General features: G+C 38.9%; 2 protein-coding genes across 10 annotated transcripts in view; one reads left to right on the top strand and one right to left on the bottom strand.

The window, feature by feature from the left end:
- The first annotated feature begins 1,158 nt into the window (after window positions 1-1,158).
- Window positions 1,159-3,560, top strand: LOC132119455 (myogenin-like). The gene is made up of 3 exons (XM_059529432.1): window positions 1,159-1,860; window positions 2,673-2,778; window positions 2,917-3,560. Exons 1-3 carry the CDS (start codon window positions 1,327-1,329, stop codon window positions 3,033-3,035), a joined length of 759 nt encoding a protein of 252 aa, XP_059385415.1. The 5' UTR covers window positions 1,159-1,326; the 3' UTR covers window positions 3,036-3,560.
- Window positions 3,561-3,711: 151 nt separating this feature from the next.
- The window catches only part of LOC132119453 (liprin-alpha-2-like), an 86,038-nt gene continuing 72,744 nt past the window's right edge, over window positions 3,712-17,005 (bottom strand). For 3 of the 9 annotated variants that reach the window (XM_059529423.1, XM_059529427.1, XM_059529424.1), the window contains 18 exons: window positions 16,806-16,938; window positions 16,287-16,513; window positions 13,817-14,045; window positions 13,646-13,681; window positions 13,277-13,407; window positions 12,009-12,127; window positions 11,787-11,868; window positions 10,745-10,826; window positions 10,351-10,551; window positions 9,901-9,963; window positions 9,536-9,562; window positions 9,080-9,255; window positions 8,903-9,000; window positions 7,239-7,414; window positions 6,997-7,065; window positions 6,453-6,630; window positions 6,087-6,183; window positions 3,712-5,646 (listed from right to left, as the gene is read on the bottom strand). In XM_059529423.1, coding sequence (XP_059385406.1) covers window positions 6,122-6,183; window positions 6,453-6,630; window positions 6,997-7,065; window positions 7,239-7,414; window positions 8,903-9,000; window positions 9,080-9,255; window positions 9,536-9,562; window positions 9,901-9,963; window positions 10,351-10,551; window positions 10,745-10,826; window positions 11,787-11,868; window positions 12,009-12,127; window positions 13,277-13,407; window positions 13,646-13,681; window positions 13,817-14,045; window positions 16,287-16,513; window positions 16,806-16,938 — 2,089 coding nt within the window. In that variant the 3' untranslated portion in view covers window positions 3,712-5,646; window positions 6,087-6,121. The remainder of the gene's footprint in view (window positions 5,647-6,086; window positions 6,184-6,452; window positions 6,631-6,996; window positions 7,066-7,238; window positions 7,415-8,902; window positions 9,001-9,079; window positions 9,256-9,535; window positions 9,563-9,900; window positions 9,964-10,350; window positions 10,552-10,744; window positions 10,827-11,786; window positions 11,869-12,008; window positions 12,128-13,276; window positions 13,408-13,645; window positions 13,682-13,816; window positions 14,046-16,286; window positions 16,514-16,805; window positions 16,939-17,005) is intronic. The other 6 variants (XM_059529425.1, XM_059529428.1, XM_059529429.1 and 3 more) reach the window with 5 other exon arrangements.

Raw genomic sequence — 17,005 nt, 5'->3', positions numbered from 1 at the left:
CAGCGCAGCTTAGCCTCGCCCCCTTTGCTGCCTATTCCCAAGGGCGGGGTTTATCTTGGTTTGTGACATCACGAACCCGGGAAGTAAATGGAAGCGTCCGCTCAAGTTCTACTATGAAAACTTAATGCCACGTCACATAACAATTAGATCTAGCCAATCGGCACTTAACACGAGGAATATAAAAGCCCTCTACTCACCCACTCACTCATTGTGTTTGCAGATACTGCCGCAATGTTTACCTCCATCCTCCCCACCACCTCCAGGCTAGCCCCGTCCATGTGGGGGTATGCTCCGCCCTGCCTTCGTCTTCGGCAGGAATAGCTGGAATGTACTACGTCTGATTCAAGCTACGGATGGGGCCTACGCCAAAATATTTGTTCTTTTGTATTGGTTTGTGAATAAATACTTCTGAGTTTTACCTTCACCTCTTTCTTTCTTTGTCTTGTTGAAGTCCCTACAAGCCGTTTTTGTAGGCATTAAACTGCCAGAATTTTAAAAGACGATATCTCTGTTGGCTTTGAACTTTTAGCTTCATAGCTTTGCAGATATTGTTTATGCTCGAACAGCAACATTACACACTAACGTTAAAAAAGTGAAATTGCAATCAATCACCCCTTTAAGAATAGAATTTGAATAGAGAGTGCTAGAGTTAGAGTTGAATAAATATGGAAGAAATATACACAATTTTACAAGTGTGTGTGTACATATTCTATTTATTATTATTTATAATATTATCTAAAGTTTCCAACTTATCTTGAGTTTTTTCCAAAAAGACAACCTCAGTAAAGAATTGCTCCAGCAAAGCTACAGAGACAACGAACTGTTAATAATACAAAAAAAGTGACAACACATTTTTCTGCTTTAGAAGAGAAGGTGATACTGTCTGGCAAGGATTTAGATCAGTTAATGAAGGAGTCATAGTGGATCTTTCATATCTGCTGTAGTCTGTTTGATTTCCATGGCACCAGATCATGTTCCTGGACTTTCAACAGCAGCCTGACGCCGTTCTTGAAGCGAACCGGTCCCAAATCCCCAGAAGATTGGGGAATGAAAAGAGATGTAAAGTTTAGATGTGTGACAACAGCTAAATGCAGGGTCAGGTTTCTCAGAGCCCTGGCTATATTTAACCTACTGATCTAACACCAGGCAGAGAGTTTAAATGCCACCACTGCAGTTGGTGCGGAGCAGTTGTCGTCCACAGATCTTCTTCAGCACGAGTTCAGCTCCGGGGGGAAACACCCACACACTCTCGCAAGAACCGCGAAGGACCTGTAACACTTTCAGAGAAGACAGAGAAGAGCCGGTGGACTCTAGTTTCAGCAAGACATGGAGCTTTTTGAGACCAACCCATACTTCTTCGCAGACCAGCGTTTTTACGAAGGTGGCGATAACTTCTTCCAGTCCAGGGTGACTGGAGGTTTCGACCAAACAGGATTTCAGGAACGAAGCTCCATGATGGGCTTGTGTGGAGATGGAAGGCTGCTGTCAAATGGAGTGGGGTTGGAGGACAAACCGTCTCCATCTTCTAGCCTCGGTCTGTCCATGTCTCCTCAGGAGCAGCAGCACTGTCCGGGTCAGTGTCTGCCCTGGGCCTGCAAGGTGTGTAAGCGCAAGTCAGTGACCATGGACAGACGGAAAGCCGCCACTATGAGGGAAAAGAGGAGGCTGAAGAAAGTCAACGAGGCCTTTGAGGCTCTTAAGAGGAGCACGCTCATGAATCCCAACCAGAGGCTGCCTAAGGTGGAAATCCTGCGCAGCGCCATCCAGTACATCGAGAGACTCCAGGCACTGGTCAGCTCTCTCAACCAGCAGGAACATCAGCAGGGAAACCTGCATTACAGGTCCACAGCTCCTCAAGGGGTGAGTGAAGCTCAGGGAATCAGGGGCAGGTGTCCAATGTAATATATAATGTACGCTATCAAACAGGACTGTACTTCTGTAACTGGCACTTTTTCAAAATTCAAGGTAATTGGAATGTGCTTCACATTAATTACACAGGCGCTCTTTAAACATTATATATGATTTTGTGGGTATGTAATAAATTAATTTTTCTATAGAAAATTAACCCATTCAGAAACAAATAATTCAACCTATTCAGTTATATTTTGTCATTCATCCACTGAGAATATCTGTGAATATCTGTCAAGATGACAGTAAAGTCAGAAATGCAGCATGTATTGCTAAAAAAGAAAAAAAAGAAAAAGAATACATTTATTTAAATTGAAAGTTAAAAAATATTATGGATTTTATCATAAATTAAATGAGATTATTTGTCAAGATGTCGGTAAAGTCAGAAATTTAATGCTGAATAAATGCAGAATACTTAGATTTTTTACATTGAAATTAAATTAAAAAATAAAACCAAATTAGATTTTCTCATCGATTTAATAATTGGGAATATTTGTCAAAATCTAGGTAAAGTCAGAAAAAAAGAGTTATTTTTATTTAAATAAATTAAGTGACATGTATTTACATTTTCAAAAACTGTCATAGAGTAGTTTGAAGGTTTTATTTATAGATATGATATATATTATATATAAGAGAAAATGTTCAATCAAATGTGTAAAGGATGATGGGTTGTTGTGTGCAGAGCTTGATTCATGGCTGGTTGTGAGGGAGTTGTGGGATAGCTGGTGATGTGACTGACAGTAGTGTGTGTTTGTGTGTAACAGGTGTCGTCCTCTAGCGATCAGGGCTCTGGCAGCACCTGCTGTAGCAGTCCAGAGTGGAGCAGTGCGTCTGAGCACTGTGCCCCCACCTACAGCTCCACCCACGAGGGTAAGACCACCACATCTACACTAACTAGCCTGACATTTGAAAACATCCATTAAGCCACATAAAAGTGTTCTTATTTACATAAAAGAGGAATGAACGACTTGCCTGGCAAACATGTGACAGTGTTCTCTAATTTTTCAGATCTCCTGAATGACAACTCCTCAGAGCAAACCAACCTGAGGTCTCTGACGTCTATTGTGGACAGCATAACGGGAACAGAGGTGACTCCAGTCCCCTACTCAGTGGACATAAGCAAATAAATGTGGAGGGTGACACCAATGTTATGCTCAGACCACCATTCACTGACCATTACAGCACTATCTATAACACCCAGGGTGAATTAAGAACCTTTTAAAAGTCATAAAAGCCCTTGGGGGCTTAATTTCCAGAAAATCATTGAGGTCCATAGATTATATTTCCAAATGTTTCTTATCTCTGTGGGAATAAGAACGAATTACAGATCAGCCTAATTCCTGCTGAAACATACAACATTCAGACAGGCGGATTCATAATTTAATAGTTTGTCCTTTTTCCCTCTCGATTCCTTTATTTTTCATTCTGTTTGTGTGTGCTTTATGCTTACCAACAAAAACAAAACATTTGTGGGTCCAATGTTTTACTTCTGGCTTTGACCAATTTCTGCTTAATTTAAACTAGTTCCGAACGCCAGCCGTGTAAATATGTTCCTGTTTTCTACAGTGTGGTTTTGTTATTTTATTTTGTATTTTTTCAGTGTTTGGAATAATTTATTAGATTTTTATAATAAAGATTGACGTGTATTTGTATATATCAATTTTCTTTGTCCTTTGCTGATTTCATCATCGAATTGTCGTTTTGTTAGAAAGTACTTTCCCAGCATTCCTGTCCATCTCTTAAATACTGTATGCTTCAGTTTTAGGCTTGTGTGCATGATAGCACTAAAAACACAAATAAAAATCCATGAAATGGTAAATATTTATTTGATATATTCATATATAATTATTTATTTGTGACAGCTTTTTACATTTAAAGTGAAAAAAGAAAAAAAAAACCTCAACAGTATCTGAGCAGTACTAAACAAACATTACATCAAAAGAAAAAAATCTCACTTGTGTGGAATCTGCATCTAGTCTATACAAAATTATATACATAAATCAGCTATTTACACACACATTAAACCTTACATGCACACAAAAGAGAAAGAGCTTGTGAAGGGGCTAGACAGAAAGAGAGAGAGAGAAAGAAAGATAGAGAATGACCTGCACCTGTTTTACAGTTCACATTACTGTCAAAAGCTACAGAAACAAATTAGCATAAAAATGAGCATCACAGGAGAACACGCTGCAAAGCAAGAGGCTTCAGTTACTCCACCACCATTGCATCAGGGGAACGTCTTGTCATTGTATGAATGCTTGGTCTTCATCAAGGCATTTTTTTTCCTAGCAAGCCACCAAGTTTTCAAACAGATATTCAGCTAGCACGCTGAACATTAACGAGGCATTAAAAATTAAGCAGAACCAACTAAAATGGCTGTGAGAGGCTAGGCACAATTGGCAGATAGAGGCTTAGAAAAGAGCAGCACACCACAGGACTTCAAGTTCAAGTGTTTGATTAGGGATATATTCCTTTAGATCTGTGGTAATGATGATTGAGAAGAAAGAAAGAGAGGCAATAGATGCTACAGTGATTGTCAAGTTTAGTGGCATGCATGCTCCACCAGACTCCCTAATGCCAACAGTGACCCACACAGAACAAACAAGACTTGACCATCAATCATACTATTCACAGGATAGAATCATTTTAAGAATGACAATGTATTTTTTTTTGTGTGTATAAAATGAAAAAACAGTCACTTATATTGGTATTTATTTTTTTTAATTGAGAGCAATTCTTAAAGTAAGAACATGATTTGTCAGCATTGTGTAACACTCATAATACACATACACACATTTTCACACAGTACAGTAGCTGCCACAATAGCATAATACATCCTGTGAATTACAGAAAATACTGTCTTAAAAAAAGAACAAATGCCCAACAGACTGACAGGCGCTCTTAACCAGTTTGGTATGTAGGCTGCTCCCGTTGTGATGCTGAATTTCAAGTGGCGGAAAGATCACACGTTTGTTCGCAGGTCCTACAGTACATGCTGGAAATCTTTTTTCTCCTGATGCTAAGTGGACTGAAGTCTATTGCTTCCCTGATGCTCGCAATATTTAGCATCATGGCTTTATACGATCTTAAAGTCCTGAAAGTGTATTATGTAGATAAGCACTGCTGATGTGAACCAAACACACATTTCTCCCGTCTTCTCTGGTGTAAGACATCGACTACAACACCATTCTAGCAGATGGAGCTGTCTAACTGACAGGAAACAGTCACAACTTTCAAATTCATGATATATTCATCTCCATATACAAGTCTGATATATATTTCCATAAAAAACATAAGAGCATATATATATTTTTTTTTAATATATATATATACAGAGTCGTTGATTAATATTTTGCATAACCAAAGGGGAGAAAGCCTTATACAGTAAAATGCCAATGTCACACCCAAATGAGCAGACTAGCACTGACAGACTACAGGGCCAAGTACACCAGTTAAGTACGACCACCACAAAGACTATATAACTGGGATAACTGGGAAACGACTGGTATGACGAGATTTCTCCTTAACTGCTGCTATGCGTTTCACACGCTCAGAGTTCAGAATTCATCTTTCTGTCCCCCTCTATTGCACGATGTCCAAGAAAGCTCTGTTGTTGTTCAGGACAGGGGAAAGGGGGAGGGTAACCCTTCCCTCATCCTTTCAAGGTGTCCCCAGATTTTGGCATATTTCATGCTCGATAGGACGCAAGAATATGTCCGTACAGGTAGTGGGAATGCACTGGCAGGGAAATGAAGTAAAGTCATAATTATAAAATGTGACATTTAAATACCTCATAATCAAACAAAATCAATATATACTTGAATGAAAACGGTCATGGGTTCATGTTCATATAATCCATGAGGCTGAATATATATAAATGAAAAAAGAAAAAATGCGTTACGGATGTTAGGCTGCTGTTATGCAGTTGCAGCATAGCAGATGATGTTCTGATTGGTTACTACAGTAGGTGGCTGCTAGTGTGTTGCCAGGAGTATATGAACTTTCATTCAGTTCTGTTTTATAGAAGTTTATGCTACTTAAGCTTTGCATTCATACACTCGAAAAGAAAACTGTCCATTCAGGTACTGGACAAAAAGTAAAAAAAAAAAAGTATAAAAAGCATCTGAGCATCATTAAACATCTTCACCTGAGCTGAGAGGCTGTAGTGAACAGCTTACCTGTTAGTGTGAGTGCAGTGATTAGTAAAAGCAAGTTAGCAGGAGTAAGTCCTGACAGCTGAAGGGTCTAGTCTCTGCGGGGCCGGGGGACCGGCTGCTGAACCACAGAGACACAGAAGGGAGAAAACATGCAGTGACAAACTAGAGGACCCTGACCTGTGCCATTAATATTAGTCACTTTAAACACATGCTTTCACAGTCAATATGCACACGTTTTGCAATTAGTGTTGTATGGTATACTGTAAAAGAGTTAGCAATGACACTACTTGTCAGTACTATAGTGCAACCATTAAAAAGCAATGTGCTAATGGCAATGCTGTACTCATTTCACCCTCGTTAAACACCCTGTCCCCCACCCCTTACTACCTTCTGGTTGCAGCTGTTTCTTGGGTACAGCCATAGAGGGGGGAATGGACATGGTGTTGAGGCGGAAGCCAGCGGAAAGAGTCTCTATGGATCCTGGCATCATACCCAGGCCCTGGCCTTCTCTCAGCCTGAAGCGCTTACGCCACGATGGAGACCTTCGGAATGACTTGTCATCACTCTGTTGAAAGGGATGACATCACAATAACTGGGTTAAGATACTGTTCAAAACTATGACTGCATCAACATCGGTATTATTTCATATATGGCAACAGAGAAGTGAGTATCATAGCTAATTCTGACCAGTGCTGACCAAAGTACATAAACAGTAAATCGTGAAATTTTAAAGACAACAGTTAAAAAAATAAATAAATAAATGATTAGTTATATTACTATGATAGTCTTAGCCTGATGCTTTTGGCTTCATTAGAAAACATACATAAATAGACTGCACATAGCGCATATGGCTAATTTACTTCTAGTGACCTCTAAAAATTCCATGATTTTTTTTAGCTGAAATTCAACCAGAATCCAAATGTTTACCAACCTCTTCCAGGCGTCGATCCGTTCCCAATGCTAAGAGGTTATTAAATTCCCTCTCCAGAATCTGCCTGGCCTGGAAGACAGAGATACAGGACTTTGGAAAGACCCCCAGTATGCTGAACCTCCATGTCAGCTGAGTGAGTTTTGTATGCTAGAACATCAGATAAGTGCTCCCCAAAAATGGCAAGCAGGTATGGACCAGCTAGTGGCTTTAAACTGCTTTTTAACAGCTATGTGGCTCGTCACCTGAGTGTTCTGCATGGGGATCTGTAGAATGAGGGCCAAGCTGCTGAAGTCAAACGTCTCATCCAGGGCAATGAGAGCTCCATGTACACCACTTTCCAGCAGGTTATTACTGTACTCTTTCAGACCGATATTCTGAATCCACAGCATCACGTGATCATTGGTCCACACCAGGGTATCTGGGAGTGACAACAGTGCATGCATTTGCTATTTCCTCAGCTAGACACAAAATGGTTAATTGGATTCATATTAAACTGACTCAGATGACTTCCAATATAGAGCTACAGAATATTATTTCTATAATGTACAGTCTCCAAAGCGGGGGTTCGTGAACCCCTGAGGATTTGTGAAGGAACTGTGGGGGTTTGTGAGTTGATGAAGGTAACAATAATTTGTATCCAATGTAAAATTAAAACAAGTAAATGGAGTGGTACAATGATCTTGACATAGCATAGTGCAACTATTAAACCAAAAGCAGCGACTAAATTAAAAATAATTGCATAATCTGATGATCTGCATATCTCAGAGCGGAACGGTGTACTATATTCTGTGTCTAGGCTTTATCTCTTCATGTGCTGCAAGTTCAACGTGCATTTAGGAATGTAATGAGTACTATGCTCACTTTAAATATTTGCATAATTTTCAACATTTTCGTTGGCAGAAGTTTAGAGTATTACTCAGATAAAATAAGAAAATATTCAGTATTTCGAAAAAATTGAATTTGAAAAAAAGGATTTGAAATGTTTGAAGGTTTTAATTTTTGAAAGTCATGATTAGTATGGTAACTTGTATTTTAAAATAAAATTACTATAATATAATATTTTACAGTACAATTGTAATTCACAACAATTTCTGTCTTCATTTTTGTAAATCATGGTTAAACAACAACAACGACAATATTAATAATAATAATAATCAATGTGGGCTGCAATAGTCACAATTGAAAAAAATCCAAAAAGTCTATAAAATCAAATTAAAACACTTACTTAAAAAACATTACATATTCTATTAACTTGCATGTTCTGTGACCAATAACTGATATCACAGAACCATGAATGTGAATGTGTCATTGATTGAAATATGAACTTTTCAAGGGGAAATATTTTACATCAAGGGGCTCGGGCTACAAAGGTTGTTTGTCCTGTCCTGTTATAAAACATATCAAAATATTGTATTCTCAAGAACGTGTTTTGTGATATACAGTTTCTGTGATTTAAAATGACTTATACTGTGATATAAGACCACCTCTAACTCATGTAGAAAACATTAAAACAAATTTGGGTCTGTGTTTATAACAGCACTGGAAATCTGTGTTTAGGTAACAGTATATGTGGAGTGTGATCAGTTTTCACAGCTGGCTAGCCTGCTTTCTGTTTGTACAATCCTGTGCATGATATACATAAGCGTGTGTGTGTCTTAAGCAGTTAATGCGTGTGTCTTTATGAAGACGAAAGATTTCTGCGACAGCTGTGTCAAGTTCATGTGTTATGCTGAAGTTCAACCGGGGACCGTCCCTTTAAATGGATTTGACACTAAAAAGCTCAGCTGTTGACCTCAAACATTCCTGCCACCAAAATGTGGATAACAGGTACGGCCACTAGATAGTGCTCTTCCCTTCGTAACTTAGAAGAAACGAATCCAGAGTGTGCATTGATAATTTCTCATACCTTTGATATCATGTTGAAAATCCTCTCTTCTTCGCTCCAGCTCCTTCCTGTCATAGTTCAGCCTTTTTAAGCACATGATGCCGTAATGCAAACTAGCCCTGTCGGGATGTAATGAATTTAGCATTCCATACAAAGTCTGGTTCACACTGTGGTTGTTAAAAATGAGCAATCATTTACCGGTGGAAGCTGTCCACCATCTTGAGATGAGTCCGCAGGTCTTTCTTAGTTAGGTGGTCCAGCATACGAGCGTCCACTAAGCACTCCATGAAGTAGCTGCGGTACTGAGGCAGGCCGAGACTGGGCAGCCACTCATTCCCAATCCACTCGTGGTTCATGTCACCATACGCTAGTGTCTGAGAAAGAACAGAGTTATTACTTTACTGTGCCTCTAATGAATCTTACATGGGTTTAGTTCAGTCATTTTTAATGATACAGTATCTTACACAATATCGTGCAGAAATTTGAATTACAAATTTGAGTTTTCACTAAATTTCATATGAAAATCTAACAAAAACTGTCTTTGTTTTTCCTACGCCATAAACAAACCAAGCTAATAATGGACTTTTACATGTAATAGAAAGTGAAAACCACATAAAAGAAGTCATTGGAAGGCTCTTGTTTGCTCTTTCTCACCTGAGCCCAGCTTCCTTCCTCGTTCTCCTGTCAGTCAGCGTGTTAGAGCACAGAGGAGAGGGTTAACAATGCTCTCTTCCAGCTAAATAAGCTCAGTCCAGTCAGAGTAGATGAAGTGCACACCAAGCAACAGCGTCGTGGTTGTTACTAGGCAACATTTATTGCAAATGCGGTTAAATATGAAATCATTTTGCAAAGCGACAGGACAACAATCACACAAAAACATGCAAAAAGGTTTAATAAGCGCACTCTTTGGGGAGGATGGGAGTGGATTCAGGGGCAGCAGGCTGGGGGTTGTGAGGGCTGCGGAAGCGTGGCATATGCATGGCACCACAGGCACAAGGGAGTCACCCAGATGGACTAACCATTTTGGTCGAGGTTGCCATGTTTTCCATCTCCTCGTGAGTCACCCACACATTTCCGGAAGACTGAACAAAGAAAAAGAGGCACAGACACACAGAAAAATGATCTCAAATGGCACAGTACTCATAAACACCTTTACAGCTCAATCCCTTTAATGCAAGCAGATCCAGTTGGCAGTCGTGTTACTAACACCCGCAAGGCAATTATTTTCTATGTATGTAATAGGTGTACAGATGCCTATTTTAACCTGAATTGGGACCAAAATCACCAAGAACTTATTAATGTTTAAATAAAACAAAACACATTTTAGAACTATATTTTTTGTAAACAAATAGTATTATAAAGACGATTTCAGTGACAGGGGACTAGCACTGACTAACTTCTGATTCATATTTGTTTTCAGTTTGAGACTGTTTATATGAAGATGAGCAGTTTAAGGACAGAGCTCTTACTGTGTGTGAGGTGAGAGGAGCTGATGGACTCGTCAGTGACACCATTTCTTGAATGGCTAGCCTCAGCTTCAACCGATGCAGTGGGTTACTGATGCCGATCTCTCGCTGAATCTCTGTGTCTGATAGTGCTGACATGATGGCGCCGCTCTTCACGTTGGCACGACACGCTGCCACGTACCAAGCTGGCATGCCCACCCATAGCTGGAGGATGTCAGAGAGAAGAGCGTGAAGATACATCTTCATTATCTCCATCATCATCAGAGCGAGTAAGTAATTATCATAATTATTGTTATCCGTATTCCCCCCCATGATTTGTATGATTATAATCATGGAGATCACGAGTGCTGTGCTCATTACTGCACAGTGGGAGGGACAACGGCTGACGTCTTTGTACCTCGAGCCAGGAGACCACAGTTGGGCCGTCCCACTGAGCAAAAGGAAGCCCTTTCCTCCTAGCATCCTCCAGCAGTTCATGTCTGATTGCAGACAAAGAAAGGTCAGAGCTTAGAGCAAATATAACCCCAGAGACATCAAACTCAGTCAGTCTGAACATATGAAGCATACAGTGAAATGGTTAAACATTATTTTAACATCAATTCTGGATGATATACCCTAGCATGCAAAAGTCTGGAGTCATTCAAATGTATTAATGTTTTAATGTTATTGATAGTATATATTTAGCATGAAAGTGGACCTGGGTCCAAATCAAACCAAATCAAAAAAATAAAATAAAAGTGTTTATTATATACACTAACATTTTGAATTTAAGCTCTATGAGATTTATTATTAATAATTCATATTTGTGAAATATTTTTACAATTTAAAATAAAAATAAAGCTGAATTTTCAGCAGCCATTACTCAGGTCTTAATTTATTCATTTACTTATTTTAATATTTATATTTTTATTAATTCGATCAATTATTATTAACTTATTTTTATTGTATTGGAAAATAGCACTAGGCTATTCTCCAAACATTAGTTATTTTATTAGACTGCATAGGCTATCCAATTTCCTCATCTAACTCCCAAACAAGAAGCTCATGTTGTTCTTAGAGCAGTGCCAAAATGGACACACGCACACACAAACTCATCCACGTGGCAGGTGCTAATTAGGACACCTATTTTTTTCTGTCACGCTAATGGTCAGGGGACAGAGATAAGATGTGGAGATGAGGACAGACTCTACAAGATGGTAAAGTACACTTAAATGGGGCCATGTTATTAATCTACTAATATGTGTTATTTGTAACTTGTTTATCTGCAGGAAATGGCACTTTGCCATCCAAATGATTGGTCATTTGCTTTAATTGAGCTGTGTAATTAGGTAATAAGGATTAAGTCCAATTAGTGAATGTCTCAGGGTGATTTGATGGGCATCAGGGTGAAGGATCTGTATTAGTGAGAATCACAGAGTGATAAAGCAGAGAAGACTTACTTTTTCTTCATCCTGCGGTCTCGCTCTGCTTGTGTGCCCAGTTTGCTCAAGGTCATGGTATCTCCAATGCCCATCTCAAAATCTCAAGTGTCACAACATATTAAAATGCAGTTAGTTAAGAATTATTCAGTCTTCTTTTTTCTTAGTTTTCTGTAATGGTAATAAAAACATTTAAAAGACATTTCCTGCATGGAATGTGTGCATGTGCTTGATTCTTGATACCTGGAATGACAGGTGGCGTCATCTGGCCGTCCTTGCTCAAAGGCTGATCTAAACGTGCTTTTTCCTTCTTGCCAAAGAGACGGCCAATAGAGGACTTTATGCCCTTCTTTTTGTTGCCCCTAAACAGAGAGAGAAAGAGAAAGTGAGAAAAAGAGAGGCATTGTGTGACTTAAAGCATCTTAAAGGGATAGTCCACCCATAAATGAATATTCTGTCATCATTCACTCGTGACTTTCCAAACCTGAATTACTTTTTTATTCTGTGGAACATATAAAGAATTTTGTACCCACCAACTTCCATTATATTGAAAAATTAAAATAAAATACAATATTGTTTAGTCAGAATACAGATTTGGGTTGACATGAGAGTGAGTAAATGATGACAAAAATGTTCATTTTGTATTAGTCTGAGTGTGCAGGACATCTTCTGAACGTCTTATTTAAATTAAATGAGCCAGACTACAAAAGTGTTATTGTATTCCACAATACCCATAGTAGTTCATGATATTATAAATAATATATTATCTGATAAATATTATTAAATGTCTATATTATGTATTTATTTATAAAATATATACTAATATTCAAATGTTTGGGGCATATATATATATATATATATATATTTGTAGAAATTGCAATGCATTTGTTTAGGAATATCTGATGAATAGAACATTTAAAAGAGCAGCATTTATGTAAAAGTTCTATGGAAAACAGCATCTTTAACACTTTGTTCTATTAACCAAATATACATACAAGCTTAAAACGAAATAAATATTATAGAAAGTAACAAGTTAAAAATGATCTGCAGTTGGTGCAACTTAATTGAAGATTTTTTTTACCAGATTAAGATTAGTACATATATTATTAGTACATATATAATATGAACTAAGATTAATACACATGAATGTGTTTTAGACAAGCAATTATTATTAGAATTGTTTAACCTATAATAATCAAATTATTTTCAAAGATTTAAGGTCTGCTTGGCTCACAAGCCTGTGGGGTATTGCGCATGACACACCTGGAGGTGTATAACAGAACAGAAGTGGGTCACATATGACTTGAACAAAGGCAAGCTGACAGTAATTAACTAGTTTATAGACCCATAGTCTCAAGAGCAGTTGAGAGTGTGTGGGAAAATCTCTATAACACTCTCACTTGCCCTCAAGTGTTCCTGCTGGGAAAATTATGTCTAATCCAGTTCAATCAGAGAGGGATCTATTAACACCAACACCTGAGATGTGATCGTCTGTGGATTTGTGCGTTTACCCTCGGCCATCCTCAAGGCTTCCTGTTAGCTGAGCGAAGTTCATCTGGTCTAGTCTGAGACAGCGGGGGGAGGAAGGGGGCGACGTCTCACACTTGATAGTGGTCTTGTCCTCTCGGGCCTCCACAGGGGACTGGGACAAATACACACAAACTAAATCAGCTGGATATCGCCCCGTGCAAAAAACAAATGACATTTACCTCATATCCCTGAACACAAACTCATTAATACTTAGTCACCTACAAATCAACACACACACACTTTCATATTAAGTTCATATGTTTCATCCTCACGATCTAATGCACACACACTGAATTAGCACAAGCAAGTCAATATTCAGTGAAGTCATTAAGAGATGTAGAGACACTTACAGCCACTCGTCTGCGATGTTTCCTTAAATCACTAGGCTGAGGTGTTAGCAGGAATAAAGAGACAAAGGAAAATGCAAGGTGACAGATGATTTAGTGCTGTCAGTCTTAGAAAAAGGTGTTTTAACAGGGTTAACACAAAGTAAAAGCATTGCAATGTAAAGCAAGTATCACCAGGGTCATGATGCCCAATTCGTGGGCTGCTGAACCGGAAGTCAGTTTGGGTGTGGATCGGCCGCTAACGGGAGGCGATGAACTGGCCAGAGAGAGGGCGGTGACGGAGGTGGGGATAGAGGAGCGTGGCCGCAGTGTCACGTTGAGGCCATCCATGCTCCCACTGTTCACTCGACTCTCAATCTCATCTGCCCGGAGATCTGCTGATTCTCTCTCTACCTGGATCATTCTGGAACAGAAGGAAAGAGAGACTCAGCACCTGGACGGCAAGAATAGCATTAATTCACTTCAGAAGGCCTTTTTTTCACCCTTTCACCCAGCCTTTTTTTTTAAAGTCCTACATAAAACACATACCCAAATCCCCAGACAGTACACTCTCTGCAGAATACACTACAAATCAAAGCCAAAGTCAAATCATAAGTGGGTCTGAAGAGCAGTAGCGACATCTGTGATCCTGCGATTGTAGAATCCTTAAAAGTTCTACTTTTAAATAATGGATTAAAACATGTGACACACAACTGTATGCCTTATTTAAGTGTATAATGTGTAACCATATATGGTTATGTATATAATATATACTACATTCTATATACTATACATTATATTATAATGGTGGCTAGAATTAACTTAGAAACCAAAAATGCATTACTAATAGCTTTATAGTGAAAGAATTTCCAAAGAAAATGAAGGCCAAAAATGTCTCCTCTTGATATATGTTAATATACATGCAGTGGAAGCATATTGTGTCGATCCCTTAAAGGGATAGTTCACCCAAAAATGGTGACATCAGATGGTCAGTTAGAATTTGTTGAAGCATCGAAAATACATTTTGGTTCAAAAATAACAAAAATGAACGCACTCACAACAGACCCGGAAGAGAAGACAATGCTGAATAAAGCCGTAATTTGTGTTATTTTTGGACCAAAATGTATTTTTGATGCTTCAACAAATTCTAACCGACCTTCTGATGTCCCATGGACTATTTTGAAACTATTTTATTACCTTTCTGGACTTGGACAGTATACCGTACATACATTTTCAATGGAGGGACAGAAAGCTCTCAAACTAAATCTAAAATATCTTGTTCCAAAGATGAACGGAGGTCTTACGGTTTGGAACAACATGAGGGCGAGTCATTAATGACATAATTTTCATTTTTGGGTGAACTAACTCTTTAAGAGTTTAAGCCACAGCTCAGGTTGTGAGTCATAACTATCTGCACAACGCTGCACAATTCAGGTGATAGCGCTGCTATTGTCTGGCATTTATATTCATCCACAACTCAGAATCAATCTGTGTGATGGGCATATTCAACTTGCAGACTCACAAATATTGTCATGTATGACAGATGGTCTACCGCAAGCGCTTTATGCTGCTGAAAGGAATCCAGACAGCTCGGTATCAGAACAAGCTTCAAAGCACTGTTTGGATTGAGACTGAAGTTTTTGGCCTGGCTGACAGTTTCTGTTACAGATCTTGTTGTATATGTAGCCGCCGGAGCACAGAGACATGCAGGTGCTCTTTTAGTCTGCATGCAGGGCCTAAGTCATTCTGGCACAAGCTCAGATCAATAAGACAAATGAATGTGGCATTTCAGGGATCTAAGCTGATGATGCCCGAGGCAGATGATTAGAATTCATGCAAGTCACAAGAAATGTCAGATTTGAAGCATTCATATACTTAAGCAAGGTTTCGTCAACCAAAAAAAATAAATAATACAATTAAACAGCCTATTATAGGTACTGTACCTTTAAAGTGCCCCTATTATGGGTTATGAAAGGTTCATACTTTGATTTGAAATGAAAGGTAAAAAAAAAACTTTTATTGTCTTGTAATATCAATTTATTTTTACATTACTTGCTTAACAACTCCGAAATGATTCGCTCAACGATACATTTTTCCAAACCCCTCCTTTGCGTGAAGCTAAATCTGTGGTGATTGGTCCAATTGGTCTCATTTCCATTTCATCATGCCTGCAATTCCTGATAAAGCAGCGTTTGTGAGTGCAGTGCTGCTTTGTGTACAGCGTTACTAGGGAAACAGCTATTTTTACCGCTTGGTAGGCAGCACCTTGTGGAAAGAATGAATGAGTATTTTCATTCATACCAACGCGAAAAGACCAACAAGTGGGCGGGCAATATGCTAATGTTTCATTGTTTGTGTCAACAAGAAAGGGTTTGAGATTCGCTTTAAAAAAACGACTAGATTCAATGATTCAGACTCAGCTCTTTCTTTAAAGAACAATAACTTTATACACAGTGCACGTTTAGATTTAAAACTTGGCAGGATGTTTTCACTTACTTAGAGCTGTTTTACACACTCCATGAAAGGTCATTTTCAAGACACTTTAAGATTTATGCAAATGATTTCTGCTGATTGGCTAGTGTCTGTTGCTATACAGCTGCTAAAACAAAACAAAACTACAAAACGATTTCCATATTATGTCACTTTTAATAGTTTGTATTTCAACCTGATCTCTTCATTGATGGCATCTAGCTGTTCTTGTAGCATTAGGGCAAGCGTCTGGGCGTCTGAGTGCCCGCTGGGGGACATCATATCAACTGAACTGAATATGGTCTCGCGGTCTTCATCGTCCAGGTCTGACAGCTCAGTGTCGCTTCCCATTAGGTGAGTACGGCTCGCCCGCAAGCTGGAAGGCTGAGAGCGATCCCAATCCTGCTCCACCATCGGCAGGATCTAGGAATGAAGACATGGATCAGAGCACAAAGGATTTTACAAATCAGATTTCCTGATATTAGTGTTTCAGTAAGATCCGACTTGCTCTAAACATTATTATTGTGAATTAGAGAACCTGGAACGTACAATGAACACATCCAACGAGGCAAAAGAAAAGAATAGAGAACAATTCATTAAAAACAAGGACAAAAGTGACTTCATTTATACCAGTGTTCATACATATTACATGTCAGAACAGTTTTGGTTTAAGACAGTTACAGATGGAGATGTACAGTAAGTGTGACATTGACACCTTCGTGGGTTCATCCCTGAGTGCCACCAGTCGTCCTTTCTGAGCCCGTCGTATGACCCCTGTGGAGGAGTAATGATCACCCTGACCTTCCACCACTGAGAAGCGCAGGTCTGTGGCACTGCCAACATGAGACCTTAGACAGGGTCAACAGAGAGAGGCAGATGAAGAGGCTCAGACACCTTGCTTAGCACATGCTTACA

This window comes from Carassius carassius, chromosome 38, assembly GCF_963082965.1.
Source record: "Carassius carassius chromosome 38, fCarCar2.1, whole genome shotgun sequence".
Lineage (NCBI taxonomy): Eukaryota > Metazoa > Chordata > Actinopteri > Cypriniformes > Cyprinidae > Carassius > Carassius carassius.
This window is presented reverse-complemented; position numbering and strand designations above follow the sequence as displayed.

What these genes read in the sequence shown, in the direction of transcription:
- LOC132119455 (XM_059529432.1), top strand. Translation starts at nt 1,327, where the DNA reads ATGGAGCTTTTTGAGACCAACCCATACTTCTTCGCAGACCAGCGTTTT. An exon ending in GGTCCACAGCTCCTCAAGGG is followed by an intron (nt 1,861 to 2,672) that starts GTGAGTGAAGCT and finishes TGTGTGTAACAG; the next exon opens with GTGTCGTCCTCTAGCGATCA. An exon ending in CTACAGCTCCACCCACGAGG is followed by an intron (nt 2,779 to 2,916) that starts GTAAGACCACCA and finishes CTAATTTTTCAG; the next exon opens with ATCTCCTGAATGACAACTCC.